The sequence below is a fragment of the Acinonyx jubatus genome, chromosome C1 (genome assembly GCF_027475565.1).
Source record: "Acinonyx jubatus isolate Ajub_Pintada_27869175 chromosome C1, VMU_Ajub_asm_v1.0, whole genome shotgun sequence".
NCBI classification, from domain to species: domain Eukaryota; kingdom Metazoa; phylum Chordata; class Mammalia; order Carnivora; family Felidae; genus Acinonyx; species Acinonyx jubatus.
In genome coordinates this window covers 26770092-26794532 of record NC_069381.1, presented here as the reverse complement: position 1 = coordinate 26794532, position 24441 = coordinate 26770092, and the positions used below count along the sequence as shown (strand labels likewise).

Sequence of the window (24441 nt, the reverse complement as noted above, 5' to 3'; positions counted from 1 at the left end):
CATACTCTGCAGTATTATGCAGCTTTCTGTATAAAGGAAGAAACTTCATTTATATTCAATTGGAGGGACAAACAGATTGGGAAAAATAAGCTGCAGGGGTGCCTGGGTGATTCAGGAGATTAAGGGTTGGACTCTTGATTTCAGCTCACGTCATGATCTCATGGTTCATGAGATTGAAACCTCCATCAGGCTCTACACTGACAGAGCAGAGCCTGCTTGGGATTCTCTCTCTCTCTCTGTCTCTCTCTCTCTCTCTGCCCCTCCCCTGCTTGTGTGCATACTCTCTCTCAAAATAATAAACATTTAAATTTAAAAAAAAAAGTAAGCTGAAAAAAATGTGTATGGTATGAGCTCTATTTTGCTAAACAGTAAGCAAAACAAGAATAAATGTATAAATGCATAAATGCATAATGCATAAGAATAAATGCATAAATGTATAGCACAGAAGAAGGTACATGAATGACAGATGTTACAATACTGGTTACCTCAGAGACTGGGAATGGAAGTAGATAAAATTTTCCTTAAATGCCTCACTGTTTTAATAATTACAGTGAGCACAAACTACTTGTATAATTAAGAAATAAACTTTAATAAATGCCTAAATAAAAGAACCCACCTCCCCCATCATACAACTGGAAGAAAATTTGGCAAACAGAGAAAAGTCAACAATACCCAAGGCACTACCACCCTAAGACGATAACCACGATAACTGCTGTCAACATTTTTTTGGTGCATTTTATTTTACTATGTATTTATATGATTGGGTTTTAAATCACTATGTGTTAACATGTATTCGTACTCTCATTTTGTTCATTTAGTCCTTTAATACTAATATTTTTATGTTACTAGAAGTTACTTTGTAAACAATTTTTATTGGTTATGTAATATACTTTATAAATATACTATAATTTACTTAAACATAACACTCTATCCACCTTTGATATAAACATAACACTAATATCTAGCTTTGACAGACTCCCAAAAAGGGAATTACTTGGTGAAACAGTATGAACATTTGGTGTGCTAGATGGCTCAGTTGGTTGAGCGTCCTACTTTGGCTCAGGTCATGATCTCGCGGTTCATGGGTTCGAGCCCTGCATCGGGCTCTGTGCTGACAGCTCGGAGCCTGGAGCCTGCTTCACAGTCTCTTCCTCTCTCTGCCCTTCCCTTGCTCACATTCTCTCTCTCTCTCTCTCTCAAAAATGAATAAACGTTAAAAAAATTAAAAAAAAAGAAGTATGAACATTCAAAAATATTCCTGAAACATATGTTCAAGTGTATACTAATTATCACCAGCTATGAAGGCAAATCCCCTCCTCACAGAAGTCCTATCAACAATAAGTGTTATAATTATTTTATTCTTGCTAATGTGATAGACAAAAAATGGTAACCTGTTATTTTAATATGCATTTAAAGTACATACATATATATACATATTCACCTATATTACTTTTTTGTGAATTGGCTATTCTTGCCTTTTTTGTCCATTTAATAATTAAATGCACCATCCTCATTTTCTGTTATTCTACAAAGAGTCTCAATTTGGCTTACAAAAGACTATATAATCAAGACTTTTAAATCAGGGTCAGTGGTTCATTAGAACAGAATATAAAAGTAACACCAAACAACCAATACACACTATAGTTTTTCAGTTTGAATCGTAAGTTCTATGAGAATTATTAAAAATGCAATACATTTTAGAACAATTACTGAATTTGATACCTGCTGAATTCCAAGGCACAAGTATAAGATACTGTCTGGATCATATTTTTCACCATTTGGTCTCCGCACCTCTTGGATAAACTGGCATAAACCCAAACTCAACTCAGCAAAAGTGCAGGACAGAATATCTTCCTTCAGCTTGATAGAACGGACTATGGAAAGGTAGAAAACATCTGAAATATTAACTTATAAGAAACACAGTAACACAACTTTATTCACTAAAAAACACTGACCACTAATGTGCCCCCAGGAATTGCAGTGAACACTGGTGAATACATGGATTACAGACAAATCCAGCTCTCAGGGCTTTTTCAATTAAAGAAATGAAAACAATGTAGTACCAGGTGCTATGACAGAGGTTTTATTTAAGAAGGATTCTAGGAAAGCAAATAAGGAACATCCAACAGGGAAGGGTCAGGTGAGATTCTGGAGGATGTGATACTAATGCCAGACCTTGAAAGGTGAAGAAGAATTAAACAGGTGAATAAAGAATTCCAATCTGAGGATGTAAAAATTTTTCCCAAAGCATATTCCACAAAATACTAGCAATATGAGAGCTGGACAAACCCGGGTTTCTAAGATCTGATAAATTTGGAAAACAGCAGCATATTATATTTGCCTCTAAAGAATTCACAATGGTATATAAAAGGCTTATGAAAGGTTCTGGGAATATCTGCATTAAAATGCTGTTTAACTTTCTCTAACTCAGATTTATGTGCATATAGAACACTTAAATAACATATAAAAATGTCATGTCCTTAGAAATGCTGGAATACACAAAAAATGAAAAGGTTCAGGGGATTTAGATATACCGGAGAAAATCAAGAAAGGCAGATGGCAGCAGATCATGGTAAACCTCACATAGCATATTAAGGCTTTGAAATCAACTAAGAACTGAATTAATTTTGGGAGAGTTACCCAATTTGATTTGTAGAGATACTACTTCAGTAGAGATCCTACTTCAATTCAGATTAGAATTGAAACACTCTTCCTAGTCACTGCTCATCTATATTGAGACAAGACTGCATGTTTCCAAAGATACACTTGAGTTCCCCTGAAATGATTTTGCAAAAGGTAAAAGTGGTGGCTCAGAGGGCAAGGACCATGTTTGACCTTTTCACCAAAGCACCTAACCACTATGTCTGCTAACCACCTAGCACATAAATTCAGTAAGTATTTTTTTGATGAACGAGTAGCAAAAATGAGTAGGCATCCCCTGTGGCTATTGCATTTAGGGCTGGTAGTCTAACATAGTATTACCTCTTCATTCTCATTATCCTTCTTTCTTTTTTAAAACAAAGAGTGCTGTGGCTCAAAGTGGTTGGTAAAGGGACCAATAAACCTCCATAAGAGGAGTATATTTATATAACTCTGTAGAGATTACACTTGATCTGTAGGAACTGAATGAGTCATAGACCACAGCAGCCACTAACTAAAAGCCAGCAGGATACACTGAGGTGAAGCCAAGAGTGCATGCAACTACTAAGTTGTTAGATAGAAGCTATAGTTGGAAAGAGGCAAAAAAAATCTAGTGATAAGGACATACTCATCCATTCCTGCCCTATCTCATTCCACAAAGATTATAGTAAGTATATTACATAAAACAAAGATAATAAAAAAGGAAAATATAAAATGAAAACAAAAGTTTAGAATAGGAATTTCAAAACCAAGGCAGGGGCAATGGGGGAGTTAATGTGGGCTCTAAAATTATACACTGTTGTTCTATGTGAAGTGTTTATTGGGTTCCAAATTTCCCAGCACCCAGTCTCACAGAGCTTGTTATTAGGAAAAATTTCTACAGAAGAGGCAAGGCTTTTCCAGGTACTTTTCTTAACACCAACACCAACAACAGAAGTTCCATGTGGGTTAGGTTACAGATACAGGGCTCAAGAAGGCAGATTTGAGCCACCCTCATAGTGTTGGAAAAAGGAACAAAATTCCTCATATTTGCATAATGAAATCATGCCTGTACAACCTTACCTTTATAGAGCTTGTGCTCTTTATAACTGAGAGTAGGATATTAATTTCTCTCTTTTACCATAAGACTTCAAATATTAAGTATTCCATTTACAAATTTAAAATTGACAATAATATTAAAAGTGATTCAGAAAATTCAGATTACAAGCAGAGAAATGATTTTTACCTCTACAGCCTGGCTCTGAGGATTCTTGAGAGAGTACATGGTCTTGAGCACTTCCTAAAGGGTCAGAACATGGGCTAGATGCAGCATGTTCAACACCTGACAAGGAGAAAAAAGAAATAAGAAGTTAAATAAAAGTGGGAAAAATTTTAAGGCAGGCCAAAACCAAAGTTTTATGGGATTTTTGACCTAGTATGTATCCCTTTTGTGTAGATTAATGACTTGCACTCTATCCTCCCAACCACCTTAAGATACAAATTCATGCTGTGTATTTACCGCCACATTTCAGATCCCCCTGATCTTCCTTGGCATTTTTCCACTGAACCCAGTTCTTCCAGGCATTTACCCCGTACATGTATTTCAGTGTCATCCCAGACACTGAGCACCCCTGAAAGGCTCCTTGAATAAGACTTCTGGGCTCCACAGCCACTATAGACTTCTTCCGTCCCTGTAAGAATTCCAAAAATTTATAAAATGTAAAATTTAGTTTCGAATCTTTAAGAAACAAGCTCTCAAAGAGAGAAGGGAAAAATTTACAGAATATGCAATTTTTATTAGATCCTAAAGATTCAGAATTCTTAAAGCTAGAAAGAAGCTTTAGAGATTAATCCAATCCATATGGGAAAAGAAAAAAAGAGAGTTAAATGCAGAACTGTAATGATTACTAACACTTAAATACTCACTATATTCCAGATACTGGACCCACCCAGTGAGGTATGAACAACCATTTTTACCATTCAGGTCTATTTCATGAAAAACAAGAGTAGATCATATTCTGGGATAAAAAACAAGCCTCCATAAATTCTCTAACTATAATCAAGTTAAACAAGATACCAGTAGTGGAACAATATTAAGAAAATCCTCAAAAATTGGAAATTAACCCACACATTTATAAATACTCATGGTCAAAGAAGAAACCACAAATGCAATTAGAAAATATTTTGAACGTCAGTGAAAACAAAAACCAAGCATTTTTTTCCCACAGTGCTAAAGCTTACAATGACATTTATAGTATTAAAATGTGTCTATGAAAAATAAGTCTAAAATCAATAATCTAAGCTTTATCTTAAGAAACTAGAAAAAGTTGGGGCGCGTGGGTGGCTCAGTCGGTTAAGCGTCCAACTTCAGCTCAGGTCACGATCTCGCGGTCTGTGAGTTCGAGCCCCGCGTCGGGCTCTGTGCTGACTGCTCAGAGCCTGGAGCCTGTTTCACATTCTGTGTCTCCCTCTCTCTCTGACCCTCCCCCATTCATGTTCTGTCTCTCATGCTCTGTCTCTGTCTGTCTCAAAAATAAATAAACGTAAAAAAAAAAAAAGAAACTAGAAAAAGTAGACCACATTAAAACCCAAAGTAAGAAAAATAAAAGAAATAATAAAAAGGCACACACATTATCAGGGAAATACAAATCAAACCACAATGAGATACCACCTTACACCTGTCAAAATGTCTAACATTAACAACTCAGGCAACAACAGATGTTGGCGAGGATGCTGAGAAAGAGGATCTCTTTTGCATGGTCGGTGGGAATGCAAGCTGGTGCAGCCACTCTGGAAAACAGTATGGAGGTTCCTCAAAAAACTAAAAATAGAACTACCTTACAACCCAGGAATTACACTATTGGGTATTTATCCAAGGGATACAGGTGTGCTGTTTTGAAGGGGCACATGCACCCCCATGTTTATAGCAGCACTATCAACAATAGTCAAAGTATACAAAGAGCCCAAATGTCTATCGATGGATGAATGGATAAAGAAGACGTGGTATATATATACAATGGAGTATTACTTGGCAATCAAAAATTATGAAATCTTGCCATTTGCAACTGCATGCATGGAACTGGAGGGTATTAGGCTAAGTGAAATTAGAGAAAGACAAAAATCATATGACTTCATTCACATGAGGACTTTAAGAGACAAAACAGATGAACATAAGGGAAGGGAAACAAAAATAATATAAAAACAGGGAGGCGGACAAAACAAGAGACTCATAAATATGAAGAACAAACTGAGGGTTACTCGAGGGGTTGTGGGAGAGGGGATGGGCTAAATGGGTAAGGGGCACTAAGGAATCTACTCCTGAAATCACTGTTGTACTATATGCTAACTAATTTGGATGTAGATTAAAAAAATAATAAAATTAAAAATATATATATATATATGAATAAATATGTCAGAAGAAAGTAAGGTACATCCCACAAATGCAAACTTAGCTTATCATTCAAAATATTAATACATATCATCATTTTTAAATTTTTTCTTAAGTTTATTTTGAGAGAGAACACATACACAAGCAAGGGGAGGGGCAGAGGAAGCACGAGAGAGAATCCCAAGCAGGTTCTCCACTGTCAGTGTGGAGCTCAGCATGGGGCTTGAACTTACAACTCAAACTCACAAACTGAGATCATGACATGAGCCGAAATCAAGAGTCAGATGCTTAACACACAGAGCCACCCAGGTGCCCCTGTATGTCATCATTTTAATAGACTCAAAAAGAAAAACCAGATGATCATTGCAATAAATACAAGAGAACCACCTGACAAAATTCAACAACACAATCATGATAAAAATTCTCAGCAAATTAAAAACAGAAGAGAACTTCCTGGACCTGACAGAGGACAACTAGGAGAAACCCACAAGTAATATCATACTTAATACTAAGACTGAGGGGCACCTGGCTGGCTCATTTGGTAGAGCGTGTCACTCTCAATCTTGGGATCATGAGTTCGAGCCTCATGTTCAGTATAGAGATTACTTAAAAATAAAATCTTTAAAAAACAACACTGCAAGATTGAACACTTGTCCTAAGATTAAGAATAGACATGAAGATCTGCTTTCACCACTAATATTCAACATTGTACTAAAGAGCCTAGCTAGTGCAATATATCCAAAAATAAATAAATAAATTTAATTTAAAAAAATAAATAAATAAAATAATAGAGGCATTAAGATTAGAAAGGAAAAAGTAAAACAATCTTGTTTGTTTTTTTTTAAACATTTATTCATTTTTGAGAGAGAGATAGAGCATGAGTGGGGATGGGCAGAGAGAGAGGGAGACACAGAATCTGAAGCTGGCTCCAGGCTCTGAGCTGTCACCACAGAGCCAACGCAGGACTCGAACTCACGATTTAGATCATTATCTGAGCCAAAGTCGAATGCATAGCCAACTGAGCCACCCAGGCGCCCCAAGAGTAAAACAATTTTTATTCGCAAATAATATGATTGTCCATGTAGAAAAGCCTAAAGATTTTGATTGAGCAAAATCACAATACATAAACTCTATATAGAAAAAGTAATCTCTATTTTTATATGACAATGAGGAATATTAGAAAATGAAATTAAAAATAATACTGCTTGGGGCACCTGGTGGCTTAGCTGGTTACGTGTCCAACTTTGGTTGAGGTCATAATCTCACAGTTCATGAGTATGAGCCCTGAATCGGGGTCACTGCTGTCTGCACAGAGCCCGTTTTGGATCCTCTCACCCCTCTGTCTCTGCCCCTCCCCTGCTCATGTGCAAGCTCTCTCTCTCTCAAAAATAAACATTAGAAAATTTTTTAATAAAAATAATACTTAACACAGGGTCAAAATAAATTTTAAATACTTATTAGATAAAAAGTATGAGACTTGAACAATATATAAAACATTGCTAAGAAAAATTAAAGATGATCTAAATAAAGGAGAAAAACATAATCTTCATGTATTGAACAGCTCAAAATTGCAATTTTATGCAAATTGATCTTTGGGCTCAGAACAGCCCCAAATTTCCAGCAGTCTTCTTTATAAAAATTGGCAAGTTATTCTAAAATTTATATGGATATACGAATGACAATTTTGAAAATGAACAACAATGTTGGAGGACTTATACTCCTGATTTCAACACTCACTGTAAAGCTACAATAATCGAAACAGCTGGTACTGTATTAAAATAGACACATAAATAGGGGCGCCTGGGTGGCTCAGTCGGTTGAGCGTCTGACTTCAGCTCAGGTCACGATCTCGCGGTCCGTGAGTTCGAGCCCTGCGTCAGGCTCTGGGCTGATGGCTCAGAGCCTGGAGCCTGCTTCCGATTCTGTGTCTCCCTCTCTCTCTGCCCCTCCCCCGTTCATGTTCTGTCTCTCTCTGTCTCAAAAATTAATAAATGTTAAAAAAAAATAAAAAAAAAAATAGACACATAAATCAATGCAGAATACAGTTTCAGAAACAGACAGACATATATACAGTTGGCTGATGTTAACAGAAGTATAATTCAATAAGGGAAAGGACAGCCTTTTCCCAGATGGTACTAAAACAGTGGGACACCACATACAAAAAATAACCTTGACACTTGCCTGAACTCATATATAAAAATCATCTTAAAATGAATCAGAGACACATAAAATCTAAAATATAAAACCAGAAGAAAACATAAGATAGTATCTTAGTTGCCACAAGTTAAGCAAAGACTTTTACATGGAATTCTAAAAAGCATGAATAATAAAAGAATTAAAAATTGATGAAAACGGACTTTCACAAATTCAGAAAGTTCTGTTCTTTACCATTAAGAAAATAAAGAAAAAACAGCATAGAAGCAAAAGTCAGTTTGAGAAAAGAATTACATCCATGATAAAGAACACTTACAACTCAGTAAGAAGGCAAACAACCCAATAAAAGAAATGTGCAAGAGGGGCACCAGGGTGGCTCAGTTGGTTGAGCATCCCGACTCCTGATTTTGATTATGATCTCACAGGTCATGAGATCAAGCCCTGCATTGGGCTTTGCACTGACAGTGAGTAGCCTGCTTGGGATTGTCTCTCCCTCTCTCTCTGCACCCCTACCCCTGCTTGACATACACTGGCTCTTGTTCTCTCTCTTTCAAAATAAATACTTAAAAAAAAATAATAAGGTAGTTTTTTAAAAAAAAATGCACAAAAGTTTTGAATAGACACCATACCAAAGAAAATACAAGAATAACAAATATACACATGGAAAGATATCCAACATCATCAGTCATTAGGTAAGTATAAACTAAAGCCACAGTGAGATACCACTACACATTCACTAGAATGGTTAAAATTAAAAATACCAAGTATTAGCAAAGTCATGGAGCACATTGGAACTCATACACTGCTGGTGGGAATTCAAATCAATACATTTACTACCATGGAAAACAGTTTGATAGCTTTCCTACAAAGTTAAAAATACACATACAATAAGACCCAGCAATCCCACTCCTGGGTATTTTTCCTCAAATGAAAGTATATGTTCACACAGAGATTTCTATTAAAATGTTCACAGTAGTATATCTGAAATAGCACCAAACTGGAAATAACTCAAATTACCATCAACTGTTAAAGAAACTATGGTTTGTCCATTCGATGAAATGCTACTCAGAAATAAAAAGGAATGAATGGCCTTACTGATACATGGAACAACACAGATGAATCTCAAAACCATTATGCTAAGTGAAAGAAGCCAGACAGGGAAGACGACAAATCACAAAACTCCATTTATATGAAATTATAGAAAAAGCAAAGAGGTACCATTTCACATCAATGTGCAAAGTGGATCGGTGGAACTGGAAAGGACAGACTACAAAAGGTCCCAGGGAGTGTTCAGTACAGTGGAAGGGTTATGGTTGTGATGGTAGTTACATACTTAATATATCTGACAGAGCCTCTCAAATATTACACTTAAAATTTATGAACTTTTAGGGGTGTGTGGGTGGCTCAGTTGGTTAATCATCTGACTTCTGCTCAGGACATGATCTCATGATTTGTGAGTTCGAGCCCAGCAACAGGCTCTGCTGACAGCTAAGAGCCTGGAGCCTGCTTCAGATCTGTGTCTCTCTCTCTCTCTCTCTCTCTCTCTGCCCCTCCCCTGCTCACTGTCTCTGTCTCTCTCTCAAAACTAAACATTAAAAAAATTTTTTTTTAAATTTATGAACTTTTAGATGCAATTATAACTCAACAGAGCTAATTAAAAAAACTATAAGGCCATTATTCTTTTAATTTTAGTGTGGGAAAGCCCTGTCAATATGAGAAAATGTCCAAGTGAATTTCACTATTATACTATATTATATAAAATAATAAGGGGTGCCTGGGTGGCTCAGTCGGTTGAGCGGGCCGACTTCGGCTCAGGTCATGATCTCGCAGTCCCTGAGTTTGAGCCCCGCGTCGGGCTCTGTGCTGACAGCTCAGAGCCTGGAGCCTGTTTCGGATTCTGTGTCTCCCTCTCTCTGACCCTTCTCTGTTCATGCTCTGTCTCTCCCTGTCTCAAAAATAAATAAAAAACGTTAAAAAAAATTTTTTTTAATAAAATAATAAACTTCATTATTATATGTAAAAAAGGCTAAATTTAGAGGTTTTTTTAAAAAAGTGTACAATGAGGATTTTAAAAAGCTTTTTAAAGTAAAACAGAACAAAAACATCTCTAATTGTAGAAACAAAGAGAGCCTAGTAGAAGAAATATAAAGTAAAAGATAATGGTTTTTTTTGTAACAGCAGTAGTCTGCCAAATATTATTTATTAATTTAAGTTAATCAAGTGTTAAAACAAATACATTTATAAAGTTTTATAAATCTATAAAAATTTCATGATTATGTAGCACATACACAGGTGTGGTATCATATGCTATTTAGAGAGGCAGGAATGCTGTCTTTTCTTGGGTCTATATGGCTGAAGCATGGGCCATGACTCAAAATATATGCTCAGGAGCTCATCAATCCCTACTGAATCCTGAATGACTTTCTGTAACACAAGTGAGTAACAAAACAGAGTAACAAACAATCCACCAGGAAACTATAAACTTGCCTGGTTACCCTTCTACCAGCTGGAAAAGGTATAATGGTGATAGACACCATGACATTCACAAGAAACATCTGAGCAGCTACATAATAACAACCACATACTAAGCATTTGCCCAGTGCTGTGCTGGGAGACTTGTCTCAGTACCTCTACTACCATAACATGAGGTTTACACATCCCTTTAAAATATCCAAAAGATACAGTTCTTGATTATAAGAAACAAAATAAAGCCATAAAAATACAAGGTTCTGTAAAACAATATACGGAATACTGGGACGATGGCCGTTACAGAGCTTTGTAAACAGCAAGAATTAATAAACACCAAAGAAAACGCTAGAAAAATTAAGCTACTGCTTACTCTTCGTCTGGGCTGAGGGAAGCCATCTCTGTGCCGTCGTCTTGTTCGGGAACGTGCCTGGATTCCCTGTCCTTTATTCAGTGGGTCAAAGGATTCTATTAATAATAAGCAGAAAGCATATTATGATATAAATAACTCAGATTTATATAGAGACTTTGGGGGAGAAAATATCAGGTAATCATCACTATATTATTTTTTTATGATCAAAAAAGGTGGATATAGCATTTAAATAAAAACTTCATTAATGATGAAGGAAACCTCCTGCAAGATTACGGTGTGAAAGGTTAAAAAAAATTAACCACTTTATTATTTAACCTTCAAAGGTAGAGACCATTTGTGCCTTAGGTTATCAGACAGTATAACTGCTTCATGATATCAATTCAGAGTTCTACCAATCTTCTAAAACCAAGAGTATTTTATGTTGCACAAACCTGATGGAAAATCTGCTTCCAGATCCTGCTCAGTTTCCCCTTTTGAGAACTGCTTCAATTCTGAATCTGCCTCTTGCACAGCATTTGACTTTAAGGCATAATGATTCAACTCTTCCTCCCAGCTATGTGGCGTAGATACTGCCTCTGATTCAAGATCACCACTGTATGTACTTCCTTGGTCTGAAATATACAGAAAACAAACAAATGCTCAAAATGAGATGGACCCTATACATGCTCAGAAACCCTCCTGAACCCCTGAATAACAAAACCAAGATACACCTGCTGATTTAAGTAGATACACTCAAAAGATGAAGTAATTTCTTCACCAGCCTCACAAAACTGGCTTCATATTCTTGGTAAACACTTTAAAGCATTATTTTAATTAATCCTTAAAACCAGTATCTGAGTTACCTTTTATTATTCTCATTACACATTAGCATACAATCATAGACATCTGATGCCCCTTATGAATAGCTGAAAATACAAATATTAAATCCAAGAATACTAATACTTTATGGTTTCTATGACTGAGAATAATATTTCTAAGATTTGAAATATATGTAGAATTACAAACCTTTTTCAAAAATCTTGGTATCTAAAAAGAGCTCCTGTTCAGAAGTTTGGGATCCTAAGGGGAAAAAAAGCACATAATTAAAGAACTTACATGAATTCACAAAGCAAACTGCATCTCAAATGAAATGACTACATTATATAAATGAATCATACTAGGGAATGCTAAAAAAATAGCCTTCATATGCAGGGCACCTGCGTGGCTCAGTCGGTTAAGCATCCAACTTTGGCTCAGGTCATGACTTCATGGTTCATGAGTTCAAGCCCCACATTGAGCTCACAGAGCCTACTTAGAATCCTCTGTTCCCCTCTCTCTCTGCCCCTCCCCCACTCATTCTCTCCCTCTCTGAAAATAAATAAACTTAAATAAAAATAGACTTCATATGCAGAAAGAATAATTCATTAATAAAAATAGGCATTAGTGATAAATGCAATTAAATTATGACCCCTAACAGTGTTTATATTTCTAAGGTAGCAGTACAAGAGAAGTCATGTCAAGAGGGACCTTTATTTTAGATTTACAGTCCTGTGCTTTTTTTTTTTTTTAATGTTTATTTATTTCTGAGACAGAGACAGAGCATGAGTGGGGGAGGGGCAGAGAGAGAGGGAAACACAGAATTTGAAGCAGGCTCCAGGCTCTGAGCTATCAGCACAGAGCCCAACGCAGGGTTAAACTCAGAAACCGTGGGATCATGACCTGAGCCGAAGTCGATCGCTCAACCAACTGAGCCACCCAGGCACCCCATACACTCCTGTGCTTTCTGAATTTATTTTTTACCACGAACCACAAACACACATACATAATTTATTTACAAACTGACAAATATGCACTGAATTGCTTTTTCCTCCCAAAACATATCTTAACACTACACTGAGAAGTCACTAGACTTAGAATATAAATACAAGTTACATGAACAATCAGCACATGAATGAAACCGAACACAGTTCTATCAATTAACTATTTTAAAACTAAAATGCTTAAGGTTTTAGGGGCGCCTAGGTGGCTCAGTAGATTAAGCATCTGACTTTGGCTCAGGTCATGGTCTCGCGGCCCATGGGCTTGAGCCCTGCATTGGGCTCTGTGCTGTCAGCTCAGTCTGGAGCCAGCTTCAGACTCTGTCTCCCTCTCCCACTACCATTCTCCCATGCACATGCGCGCTCTCTCTCTCTCTCTCTCTCTCTCTCAAATGTAAATAAACATTAAATTTTTGTTTACTTTTAAAAAATAAAAGTAAAGAGCTTAAGGATTCAAAGTAAAAAACAAAACAAAATGCTTTTTAAAACCCAGGACTACAGCTTCTTTTCTCTGAAATCAAACATAAATTAGCCAGTTCTCTTCAGTAGGAATAAATTTCTCCCTCCTTTATGTTTCTAAACGATTAGATTTTACTTACACTCTAGTGATTACAACTATCTGTCTTAAGGCTTAGTTTTAAAAAGTTTTTTCAGTCTGACTCAATTTTTAGGTTAAGAGAAAGTCACAATATTTGTTCAGAGGAAGCACCTAAAAAATGTTAACTATTTTTTTTTAATGTTTATTATTTTTGAGAGAGACAGAGAGCAAGCAGTGGAGGGGCACAGAGAGAGGGAGACACAGAATCTCCTTCATGATTGTGAGATCATGACCTGAGCCAAAGTTGGATGCTCAACCAACTGAGCCACCCAGGCACCCCAAAATGTAAACTGTTAATGTGAGTGGAAAGCCAACTTAAAATGAGGTTTATTTTCATGAATTGCTAAACTTCCAAATTAACTATCAGAAATTATAAGATCAAGCATAAGGGGCAACATTCTAAGACATTAAAATCTACATATAAATGGGTCAGAATTATGAGATTATACACTAAAGACCAAAATGAGACCAGAAACAGAATAGTAACAAATAACCTTTTTATGCAACTCTGACAATGTTATGATTTTAAAACTTAATGGCATCACTAGAGATGTGGGTACTTTTATTAAAAAAGCGCTACAGTGTTTGGGGTGCCTGGGTGGCTCAGCTGGCTAAGCATTTGACTTTGGCTCAGGTCATGATCTCACAGTTCTTGGGCTCAAGCCCCCATATTGGGCTCTGTGCTGACACTCAGAGCCTGGAGTCTGCTTCGGATTCTGTGTCTTGTCTCTCTGCCCCTCCCCCACTTGTGCACTGTCTCTCTCTCTCTCTCTCTCCCTCTTTCTCTCTCTCTCAAAAATAAATGTTAAAAAAAAAAAGTTACAATGCTCAGAAAATCACCCAGCATTTATTATGCAAAAATCTAAACCTCAGCTTTGTAAAAACCATCAATAAAAAAAGAAAAAAATAATTTCTTGACTCATCAGTGATACAGGAAAAGGCCTTTGTATATTTTGACTATCCAAACACAATTTTCTCTATGTCTTCTTATATCCCAAAATCAAGAAAGTGCTAAGGCCAGAAACCTTTCTGGATATGTCCTGCTAGTATTGGTTACTATCATCAACTTTGGAGGAAGACAGACCTGAATTCAACCTCTAGTTCCGTCACTTCCTGATTGTACAACCAGGGCAAGTAGGATATCCTATTTTTCCAAATGAGGAATCTAAAGTAAACAGTACCTTCCTCATAGGGCTGTTGTAAAGGTTAAATGAGGCAATGCACACAGTGCATTTAGGACATGCCTATGGTATGTAAGCACATAACTACTGTTCTTATTGTTATTCCACCCCACAGAGGGGGATTTATCTACAGGTTATTTTGAGCTGAATGGTTTTCCATCATAATATTCTATTTACCTTCTATGAACATGCTGATTATTATATACTAAGAATTCTTACATGGGGATCACGGCTTTGAATACAGGAATGAAGTCAGAAAATAATCATAAAAATGGATTTACAGGCAATTTTTCTGGAATCATTAAGAACTAAAAACTGTATTGACTATAGATATGTAGTTTCATAAAAAGGAAAAAAGTTTCACAGGTATCAACAAGTTTAACAAATTCGGTATTTAAACACAAATAAAGCTTTTAGAAATATCTTGACTACCCAATACTTAAAATTACTTGAGCTACCTGAAAATTTGTGTGTTTTCTTTCTTTCTTTACTTTACAATTATACCAACCTCCCTGGGATAGAGTCTTCTCCTTCTCTTCATCTTCTGCAATCATTTCTGCCATCTCAAGGAGATCAGCTTCAAATGGATGTGAAGGAAGCTTCTCCTTAATGTCTTCAATACTTTCAGTGACTTTATCTTCATTATCCATTGAGGATGGAATAAGCATAGGGACAGGCATCTAAAAGACCAAGGACAGTTTCTTGGGAACAGGTTTGTCATCAAAACTATTATTTGTGAGATGATTTAAGCACTAAAATAATGAACAAATTCAGATATTTCTATTGCTAATGATTAAAATAGTCTTGCTAGTTTGTTTTTATAAGACAACAGCCATTTAAATCAAAATTCAATTAAGTGCTTTTCTGGATAGTCAACAAAATGTGTTTCTAGCTCATCTAAAATAAGTTATCTAATACACACTAGTTTCTGATTATATTTCTTGCTTAACATTTTCAGTTTCACACAACTATTTTCCTTAAGAATTCACCAAGGAAAGGGGCGCCTGGGTGGCTCAGTCGGTTAAGCGTCCGACTTCGGCTCAAGTCATGATCTCATGGTCCGTGAGTTCGAGCCCCGCGTCGGGCTCTGTGCTGACCGCTCAGAGCCTGGAGCCTGCTTCGGATTCTGTGTCTCCCTCTCTCTCTGACCCTCCCCCGTTCATGCTCTGTCTCTTTCTCTGCCTCAAAAATAAATAAACATTAAAAAGAATTCACCAAGGAAAAATATATTTCCAATACAAAATGAACACATTTTTTAAAATAGTGAGAATAATATAAATCACAGTATTTATTTTTTCATCCTTGTTAGACTCTAGAATTTTAACACACATACACATGTCTGACCTTTTTCTATTTAAGTGGTCTTACTGTGTATGGAACATTATAAAAAGGCTGTATCATAGCATTCTCTGAGAAGGCAGGGTATAAATACAAGCAGCCGTTAATATACTCCATATTAAATAATACAGTAATATGATAAGAGCCAAACACTTTTTTACCAAAAAGTGAAGTTTTTAAATTGAGCTGTAACATTTTAATTGAGGAAAATGTGCACTAAATCAGCCTTCATCTCTACATGATTACTCACGGGAACTGGAATTCCAAACGGGACTGGTGCATACTGAGTATAAAGATGAAGAGGTATGGGCACAAACACTGGTACGGGAACTGGCACCACAATGATCTGGGGCTGACTTGGAGTGTCTTCTAATGAAAAATAAATAAATTAAAAAAAACAAAACAAAGAGGGTTAGAAACATCTTAATATAAATTTTTTAAAAAGCAATGGGGATTTACAGTTCCAAAGAATTATAATTAAAAAAAAACTTTTTAAAGCACACAGACCTATAGTTCAAAAGTGTAATTTATGACACTGGCAGTCAAAAGAAGAAATAACTAAACTAGCAAAGAAAGGTTTGAGTATAGCAAAGATAAAAAGCAGGCAACAAAACAATGAGCAATGATATGAGGATACAATGAATGAAGGATATAATGTGGATTAAGGCATGTAAAGAACTGGAACAATTATCTTAGAAGAGGGTTACAGAAAACTGCTAACATGAATAAGAAAGGTATGTTAAAGATGAGATTAAATAGGGCCATTTTTGTGAAGCTATAATGAACTTTAAAATAAATGTTTATGTATTCTGGAGGGAGGGGACAGAGAGAGAGGCAGACAGAGGATCTAAAGTGGGTTCCACGCTGATAGCAGAGAGCTTGATGTGAGGCCCAAACTCATGAACTGCAAGACCAGGACCTGAGCTAAAGTCGGATGCTTAACCGACTGAGTCACCCCGGCACCCCTATAATGAACTTTTAAAATCATTTCTAGTAGATAGTGTGGAGTTACTGCAGATCTGTTAGCACAGAGTAATATGATGAAAAGGTCACTAAAAAAGATTAATTTGGAGGCCATCTTAGTATGGAATAAAAAGTATATGAAGTGTAAAAGGAGCAGGCAATTGAAGTATGTACATACAATGAAGACGATGAGGACCTGGACTAGGGTGGTTATGATACCTACAAAAATGAATAAATACATACAAGCAGATTTTCTTTTTTTTTTAAACTTTTTTTTTTTTAATGTTTATTTATTTTTGAGAGAAAGAGAGAGAGACAGAGCACGAGCAGGGGAGGGGCAGAGAGGAAGGGAGAGAGAATCTGAAGCAGGCTCCAAGCTCTGAGCTATCAGCAGAGAGCCTGATGCGAGGCTTGAACTGTGAGATCATGACCTGAGCCAAAGTCGGATGCTTAACTAACTGAGCCCCCCAGGCAAGTGAGCCACATACACATATTCTAAGGTATTAAAAAGATGAAACAGAACTTAGAAACCTAAATGAGAATAGGGAAACTAAGTGAGAAGGATGGAGAATTTATCCAATGTTTAACAGGTATCCTACAGGGTCCTTTCTATGTACCAGAAAAATACCCTAGATGATTATAAAACCATTAATATAAGAGAAAGGTAATGCTAGTGAGAAGAAGTGAAAAGCTGACAAGTTGAGTAGGGTTAGAGGTAGGAAATAATATCGGATCAATTTTACCATGGTCTAGTGGACATTAAAAATTACCTGTCAATGGGAATGCAAACTGGTGCAGCCACTCTGGAAAACAGTATGGAGGTTTCTCAAAAAACTAAAAATAGAACTACCCTATGACCCAGCAATTGCACTACTAAGGTATTTATCCAAGGGATACAGATGTGCTGTTTTGAAGGGGCACATGCACCCCCATGTTTATAGCAGTATGTTGTTTTGGCTATCAACAATAGCCAAAGTATGGAAAGAGCCCAAATGTCCATCGATGGATGAATGTATAAAGAAGATGTGTTATATACAGACAATGGAATATTACTTGGAAATCAAAAAGAACGAATCCTTGCCATTTGCAACTACATGCATGGAACTGGAGGGTATTATGCTAAGTGGAATTAGTCAGAGAAAGACAAATATCATATGACTTCACTCATATGAGAACTTTAAGAGACAAAAACAGATGAACATAAGGGAAGGGAAACAAAAATAATATGAAAACAGGGAGGGAGACAAAACATAAGAGACTCATAAGTATGGAGAACAAACAGAAGGTTACTGGAGGGGGTGTGGGAGGGGGGACAGGCTAAATGGGTAAGGAGCACTAAGGACTCTACTCCTGAAATCATTGTTGCACTATATGCTAACTAATTTGGATGTAAATTAAAAAAAAAAAAAAATTTCTTAAATTACCTGTCGATAGGAGTCTGGGCAAAATGGGTGAGGGGGAGAGGGAGACAGAGGTCTCCAAATTATGGAATGAGTAAGTCACAGGAATAAAAAGCAGAGCATAAGTAATACAGTCAATGATACTGTAATAGCGATATGATGGGGACAGATGGTAGCTATACTTGTAGCGAGCACAGCATAATGTATAAACTTGCCAAATCTCTAAGCTGTACACACCAGAAACTAATGTAACTGTGTGTTTCAACTATACGCAAAAAATAAAAATAAAAATAAAATCACCAGGATTAGAGATGTCTGATAACCAAGCTACATAATACTAAGTAAGTCACTATTAACTACAATACAAATATAGGCTGAAGTCATCTGTAACATTACTATTCAATGTGGTCCATGGGGGCTTTAAGAAATGCAAAACCTCAGGGGCGCCTGGATGGCTCAATCAGTTAAGCATTTGACTTCAGCTCAGGTCATGATCCCACAGTTCTTGAGTTTGAGCCCTGCAGTGGGCTCTGTGCTGACAGGGTGGAGCCTGGAGCCTGCTTCAGATTCTGTGTCTCCCCCTCTCTCTGCCCCTCCCCTGCTTGTGCTCTGTCTCTCAAAAAACATTTAAAAAAACAAAAAACAAAAAAAAAAACCCAACCACTTAAATTCTTTACAAATTGTCCTAAGGGAATACAGCAAACAGACATTTATTTGAGAAAATCTACCTAAATACAGTAAGAATAGTGGGAATCTATGACATGTGCTCCACTACTTACTCCATACCCCAGCTCAGCCAGCTCAACTTGACAAAAGCTCTGCTCTGGGTAGGTGTGGCCAGGAGGAATGGGATCCTATTTCTTCAGCTCCCAAACAAGGGTTACCATATCTCACCAGGGGGCTGGCCACCATCATTTCTCATTCCCTCCAACTCCATATTGAAAAGTTTAATTTCCTGGTGAGTACAGCCGACAGGCTGGAGTCTCCCTTTCTCCACCCAGCTGCCACCCATAGGGTAGAAGCCCTACTGCAGGACTGGTAGGCCAAGAATATGAGGTCCCAATCATCCTCAGCCCAGATCATTTGCAGGGCAGAGATTCCAGGCCAGGAGAGGCGAGCTGAGAAGAGCAGAGGACTGCACCACACCAGCATCCAGAAAAGTAGATTAGAGGATTTTGCTTAGGGATGGCAATTCAAAAGAAAAGAAAGCCCCCTGCCCTCACAAAAACCTGACTTTATTTGATACAGAGGGTAGAAAAGTTCTAACATAAGGATCCTCTATGAAACTACAACTCCTATTAAGAGCATGTCTATATAATTCCAAAGTCTACCCTTATTCCATAAAATTACACTGTCATTAACAAAAGAAAATGAAGTGTTCACAGTATGGTATTATCAATTAACTACCTTCTCTTTGGCATAACTTAATTTTTAGAGGGTGAAAATACCTAACTGACAGGAAAAGTCACGAGGATGCAACTGGGTGATGTACATAAGCAATCAAACACATCACCCAGGGCATAGGCACTCAATTAATGTAAGCAAATCTAGCATTCCTTCCCCACTAAAAAAAATATATACATATATATATAAAAATATATACATATAAATATATATACTAAATATATATAAATATATAAATTTATATATGTATAAATTTATTTATATTTATAAATATATATACTAAAAATATATAAATATATATATAAATATATATATATATATATATAGAGAGAGAGAGAGAGAGAGAGAGAGAGAGTATATATAGAGAGAGAGAGAGAGAGAGAGAGGAAGTGCAAGGAACATACCTGTCTGGCATTCTTTGTTTTGGGTATGTGGTTTGCAAGAAGTGGCTTTAGTCTGTGTGATAGGTTTACATAATAAAGCTTTATTCTTCAAAAGTCTTGGGGGCTGGGAAGGTGGCAGTTTCAGAGCATCTGTTTGTGTACTTGCCTAGAAAAAAAATCAGAAACCAAAGAGGTTTCAAAAGCTTATCATTAATTAGAAGAAATACTATAATTTCAAAAGAAACACTATATTGGAATTACATGGAAGACAAAGAACATAAATATTCAACTAAATATGTAAGAAATACAATATTCCTGAAATACCAATAGCTATATAAGAATATTTTGATAACTATATACTGACTCTGAATGTATCTAATTACCAATTCTATTTACCAAGAAAAATGCTATTTCTATTATAAGACATTGCTGGTCAATCTGGCTATGTTTAAAATGAGAACTGTTATTTCCTGACTGAGATGAGTCTTAAAAGACTTAGGTTCAAGATAACTAGAAATAACATAAACACTTATGATCATTTAAGTAACCTAAAAAAAGATGATGTGAAAGTTATCTAACAGACCAGGAAACACTTCAGAACTGCTACTATTCTAGTTGTAAATTTTTCTCCTATTAATTTTCTTCTAAGAAACAAAGCAAAAATTATTGAGGAAAAAAAAAAGAGTGCTTACTTAAGGATAATCTGCTCTGGGTGGAAACAAACTGTATTTTATAAATACTTTATTTACAATCTGACTACATTACAAAATGTCCCAAATACCTTTATGCCTGAATTCTGTAAAATTTTATTATCTACTATTAAAAACAACAAAAACAAACCAACAAAAATAGGCTTCAGTAACTATGCAGAGATAGCAAGTATTCAAAGAAATCAAAGTACATTAAAGACCTAATTAAATAACCACAATATGAATCAATCAATAAACAACCAGAATATCTTATTCCTAAACAAAGGTTATGAGCTTATGAAAATTATTTTACATAATAAAGAATAAAGCATGGAAAGTTAGCACAGACATATTCATACTGTACAAAACTGGAAAATAAACACAGTAGCAAGCAATACCAGTTAAAAGAATAAAACTTACATCCCCAATGATTTTCGCTGTTACTGTTGGAACTGCACCTAATATAAATTAAAATAAATATTTAGGATCTTACACAATTATTTAAACATAAACAGCAGCATTTAAAGCTGATGGTGGGATAACAGACACAAAATCTCCAAATAAAAACAGGTATTATCTTAATTCATGGGAAGACTAGCATCTAAAGTATCACGTGAGAAAAAGGGACAAAAACATTGTTTAGTGCCCAACAGCCCACAGAGAGCCACCACTCATAATATAAATGTGTCAAATATTTGAAAATGACCAGTGATGGAAAAAAGACAGAACCCCTGTACTCAACCTCAAAAGGCTACATAAATGCTTTCAAATCAGACATACCTTGTAAGACACTGTTAGAATTCACTGTGGGCTGAGCAGCAGGAGCACTGGCTAATGATACCACATTGGCTATAACTGGAGTTGAATCTTTTCTTAGAGATGGGGGCCCTGCTGAAGCAGCTGGCACCATGGAAATACTTGCTGATTAAATAAACAAAAATAAAAAGACCTCATGTAATTTATATGCACATACATAGAAACCAACATCTCAAGGAGGTTAAACAATGCTTTCAGTAAAGTTAAATTCTGTCAGAGCAAAGAATCACGTTAGGATTAACTGGGGTTTTTTTTTCCTATTTTTTAATTAGTGAAACTTAGAAGTATTCCATGTATTTTCTCTTGTAAAACTACACACGTGGTGTATTTAAAAGGCCATGTGGGGGCGCCTGGGTGGCTCAGTCGGTTAAGCGTCCGACTTCAGCCCGGGTCGCGATCACGCGGTCCCTGAGTTCGAGCCCCGTGTCGGGCTCTGCGCTGATGGCTCAGAGCCTGGAGCCTGCTTCCGATTCTGTCTCCCTCTCTCTCTGCCCCTCCCCCATTCATGCTCTGTCTCTCTCTGTCTCAAAAATAAATAAATGTTAAAAAAAAAAAATTAAAAAAAAAAAGGCCATGTGATTTATATTCTATGTCCTTTGTTACACTCTCAAATCCTTGTTTAAGGAAGTCAAGGTGTATATACCCATTACAAAATATTAACTGCCATTCTGTCCCATAGTTCTTACAGAGTTTATTTAATTAAAAATGTTCAGAGAAAACTAAATGAACTCCTTTCTACAAAGATTTAATCTGTTAAACAAAAAGGGATTCAAATGTTAATGTCATTTGAACAGAGTGAAATTTGCATTTCATGAAATTATTAACAACTGTTTAAAGTTCCCATTCTGTAGAACAGTAGTTGGTCCCTAGCACTGATCAAAGACTATAAAGTTTAATTTTACCTGCATTGTTTTGTGAAGGTGGGTCACACATACTTTGCTGATTACAGAACATCAAGATACAAAGCAGGTTACAGAAATGTTTCATTTCTCCTCGCCATTTCAAGGACTCACTGAGTTTACCCTGTCGCTTACAACCATCACATTTGGCCATCTAAAAATGAAATAAGATAGTAAAAGAGTAAAATACAAATTATCTCTGGTCTGACAGAATAAAAGGAGTTCACACATAACAAGTGAGGAAATTAACTTAGAATTTAGAACATAAAAATGAAAACCATCCTAAAATGGTAAACATTTATCATTTTTCAAATCATTTACACTACATATTAAAAGTCACATTATAGGGGCGCCTGGGTGGCTCAGTCGGTTAAGCGTCTGACTTCGGCTCAGGTCATGATCTCGCGGTCCGTGAGTTCGAGCCCCGTGTCGGGCTCTGTGCTGACAGCTCAGAGCCTGGAGCCTGTTTCAGATTCTGTGTCTCCCTCTCTCTGACCCTCCCCCGTTCATGCTCTGTCTCTGTCTCAAAAATAAATAAACGTTAAAAAAAAAAAATTTAAAAAAAGTCACATTATAAAGATGCCAATAAAGAGTAATTAAAAAACATAGTGAAATGAAAATAAAACCTATCTTCTTCAAAAACTTCAGAAGACAAATTCATTTTAGTTAAATAATAAATAGATAAAATGCTAATTTTAAACTCTTTAATGTCTTAAGACTGATACGTCTTCTACAAGGAAATTAAAAACAACAAGAACATAACTTCAGTGACATTAAAGTCATCTTAAATCTTACATTAATACCGCAGGACAACATAATACATTTAATACTTAAAAGTTTTAAAATCATTACATTGCCCTTCATGCTACTTTAAAGAATAAAAGAAGGGAATAATGTGTGCCTTAATTTGAAAAACCCCAAGGATATTAATTTTAATTACCTGATAGAATAGAACTGTATATTTGGACATGCATTCTTCACAACAGAACTCTTCTACTTTCCCCCCCAAATTATTCTGTACCAATTTGGGAGATGTCTGTAAACAATAACTGCACATTTTACAGTGATTTCCCCAGCGTTTCGCCAAGTCATGTTTATAAAGCAATTTGCAACCTAAAAACAGGAAAAATAAAATTAACATTAGAAAAAAATTAATTAAGTACCTACATCTTTAAACTTAAATGCTCTAAGACAATGTTTTCACAGTTGGATCCTTACCAGTTAGTAGACCAAGAGATCAATTTATAGAATCTATACTATCATTTTCTTTTTCAAACAAAATAGGACAGGATAGTAAATATTACAGAGCATCACATATAATAAAAGTCAGTTTTGTTTCCTAAAACTTTGTTTTACTTGGGTAGGTGATAACATACTGGGTCACAATGTAAAATGTATTTCTTCTTTTGTGTTGTGGTCAAAAGGTTTGAAAGCCAATAGTCTAGGAGGTTAATCATGCACAGTTTTAGAATAAAACATTTTAAACATACAAAAAAGTCATCGAAATAGACAATCTACCTCATACTGATTTGTCTATTATATTCAGAAATATAATGACTATTTAAAACAATAAAAATATAATTTAGGATGCTACTAAAATGTAAGAAGTTCTATTTATTTATGTTTAAATGTTTGCTTTTATTTATTTATTTACTTACTTACTTATTTATTTAGAGGGTGCGCACAAGCAAGGGGAGGAGCAGACAGAGGGAGACACAGAATCCGAAGCAGGCTCCAGGCTCCACACTGACAGCCAAGAGCCTGATGCAGGGGCTCAAACTCACAAACTGTGAGATCATGACCTGAGTCAAAGTCAGACACTTAACCGACTGAGTCACTCAGGTGCCCCTAAGAAGTTTCTCTTTAGAAATAAGCGCCAATAACTAAAAGAATCCCTATCAACCTAAAAACATGAAATGTTTTTCACATCACCACCATCTTCTGTAATACACTTCAACAATCTTTTCCTTCATT

General features: G+C 36.1%; 1 protein-coding gene across 12 annotated transcripts in view; it reads right to left on the bottom strand.

The window, feature by feature from the left end:
* Window positions 1-24441, bottom strand: part of ZMYM4 (zinc finger MYM-type containing 4) — a 143405-nt gene that overhangs the window by 16338 nt on the left and 102626 nt on the right. For all 12 annotated transcript variants that reach the window (XM_053211229.1, XM_053211240.1, XM_027059703.2 and 9 more), the window contains 13 exons: window positions 23408-23580; window positions 22471-22621; window positions 21533-21673; window positions 21173-21210; window positions 20085-20229; window positions 16164-16282; window positions 15084-15255; window positions 12006-12059; window positions 11432-11611; window positions 11001-11095; window positions 4139-4310; window positions 3866-3961; window positions 1723-1874 (listed from right to left, as the gene is read on the bottom strand). In XM_053211229.1, the coding sequence (XP_053067204.1) occupies window positions 1723-1874; window positions 3866-3961; window positions 4139-4310; window positions 11001-11095; window positions 11432-11611; window positions 12006-12059; window positions 15084-15255; window positions 16164-16282; window positions 20085-20229; window positions 21173-21210; window positions 21533-21673; window positions 22471-22621; window positions 23408-23580 (1688 nt within the window). The remainder of the gene's footprint in view (window positions 1-1722; window positions 1875-3865; window positions 3962-4138; window positions 4311-11000; window positions 11096-11431; window positions 11612-12005; window positions 12060-15083; window positions 15256-16163; window positions 16283-20084; window positions 20230-21172; window positions 21211-21532; window positions 21674-22470; window positions 22622-23407; window positions 23581-24441) is intronic.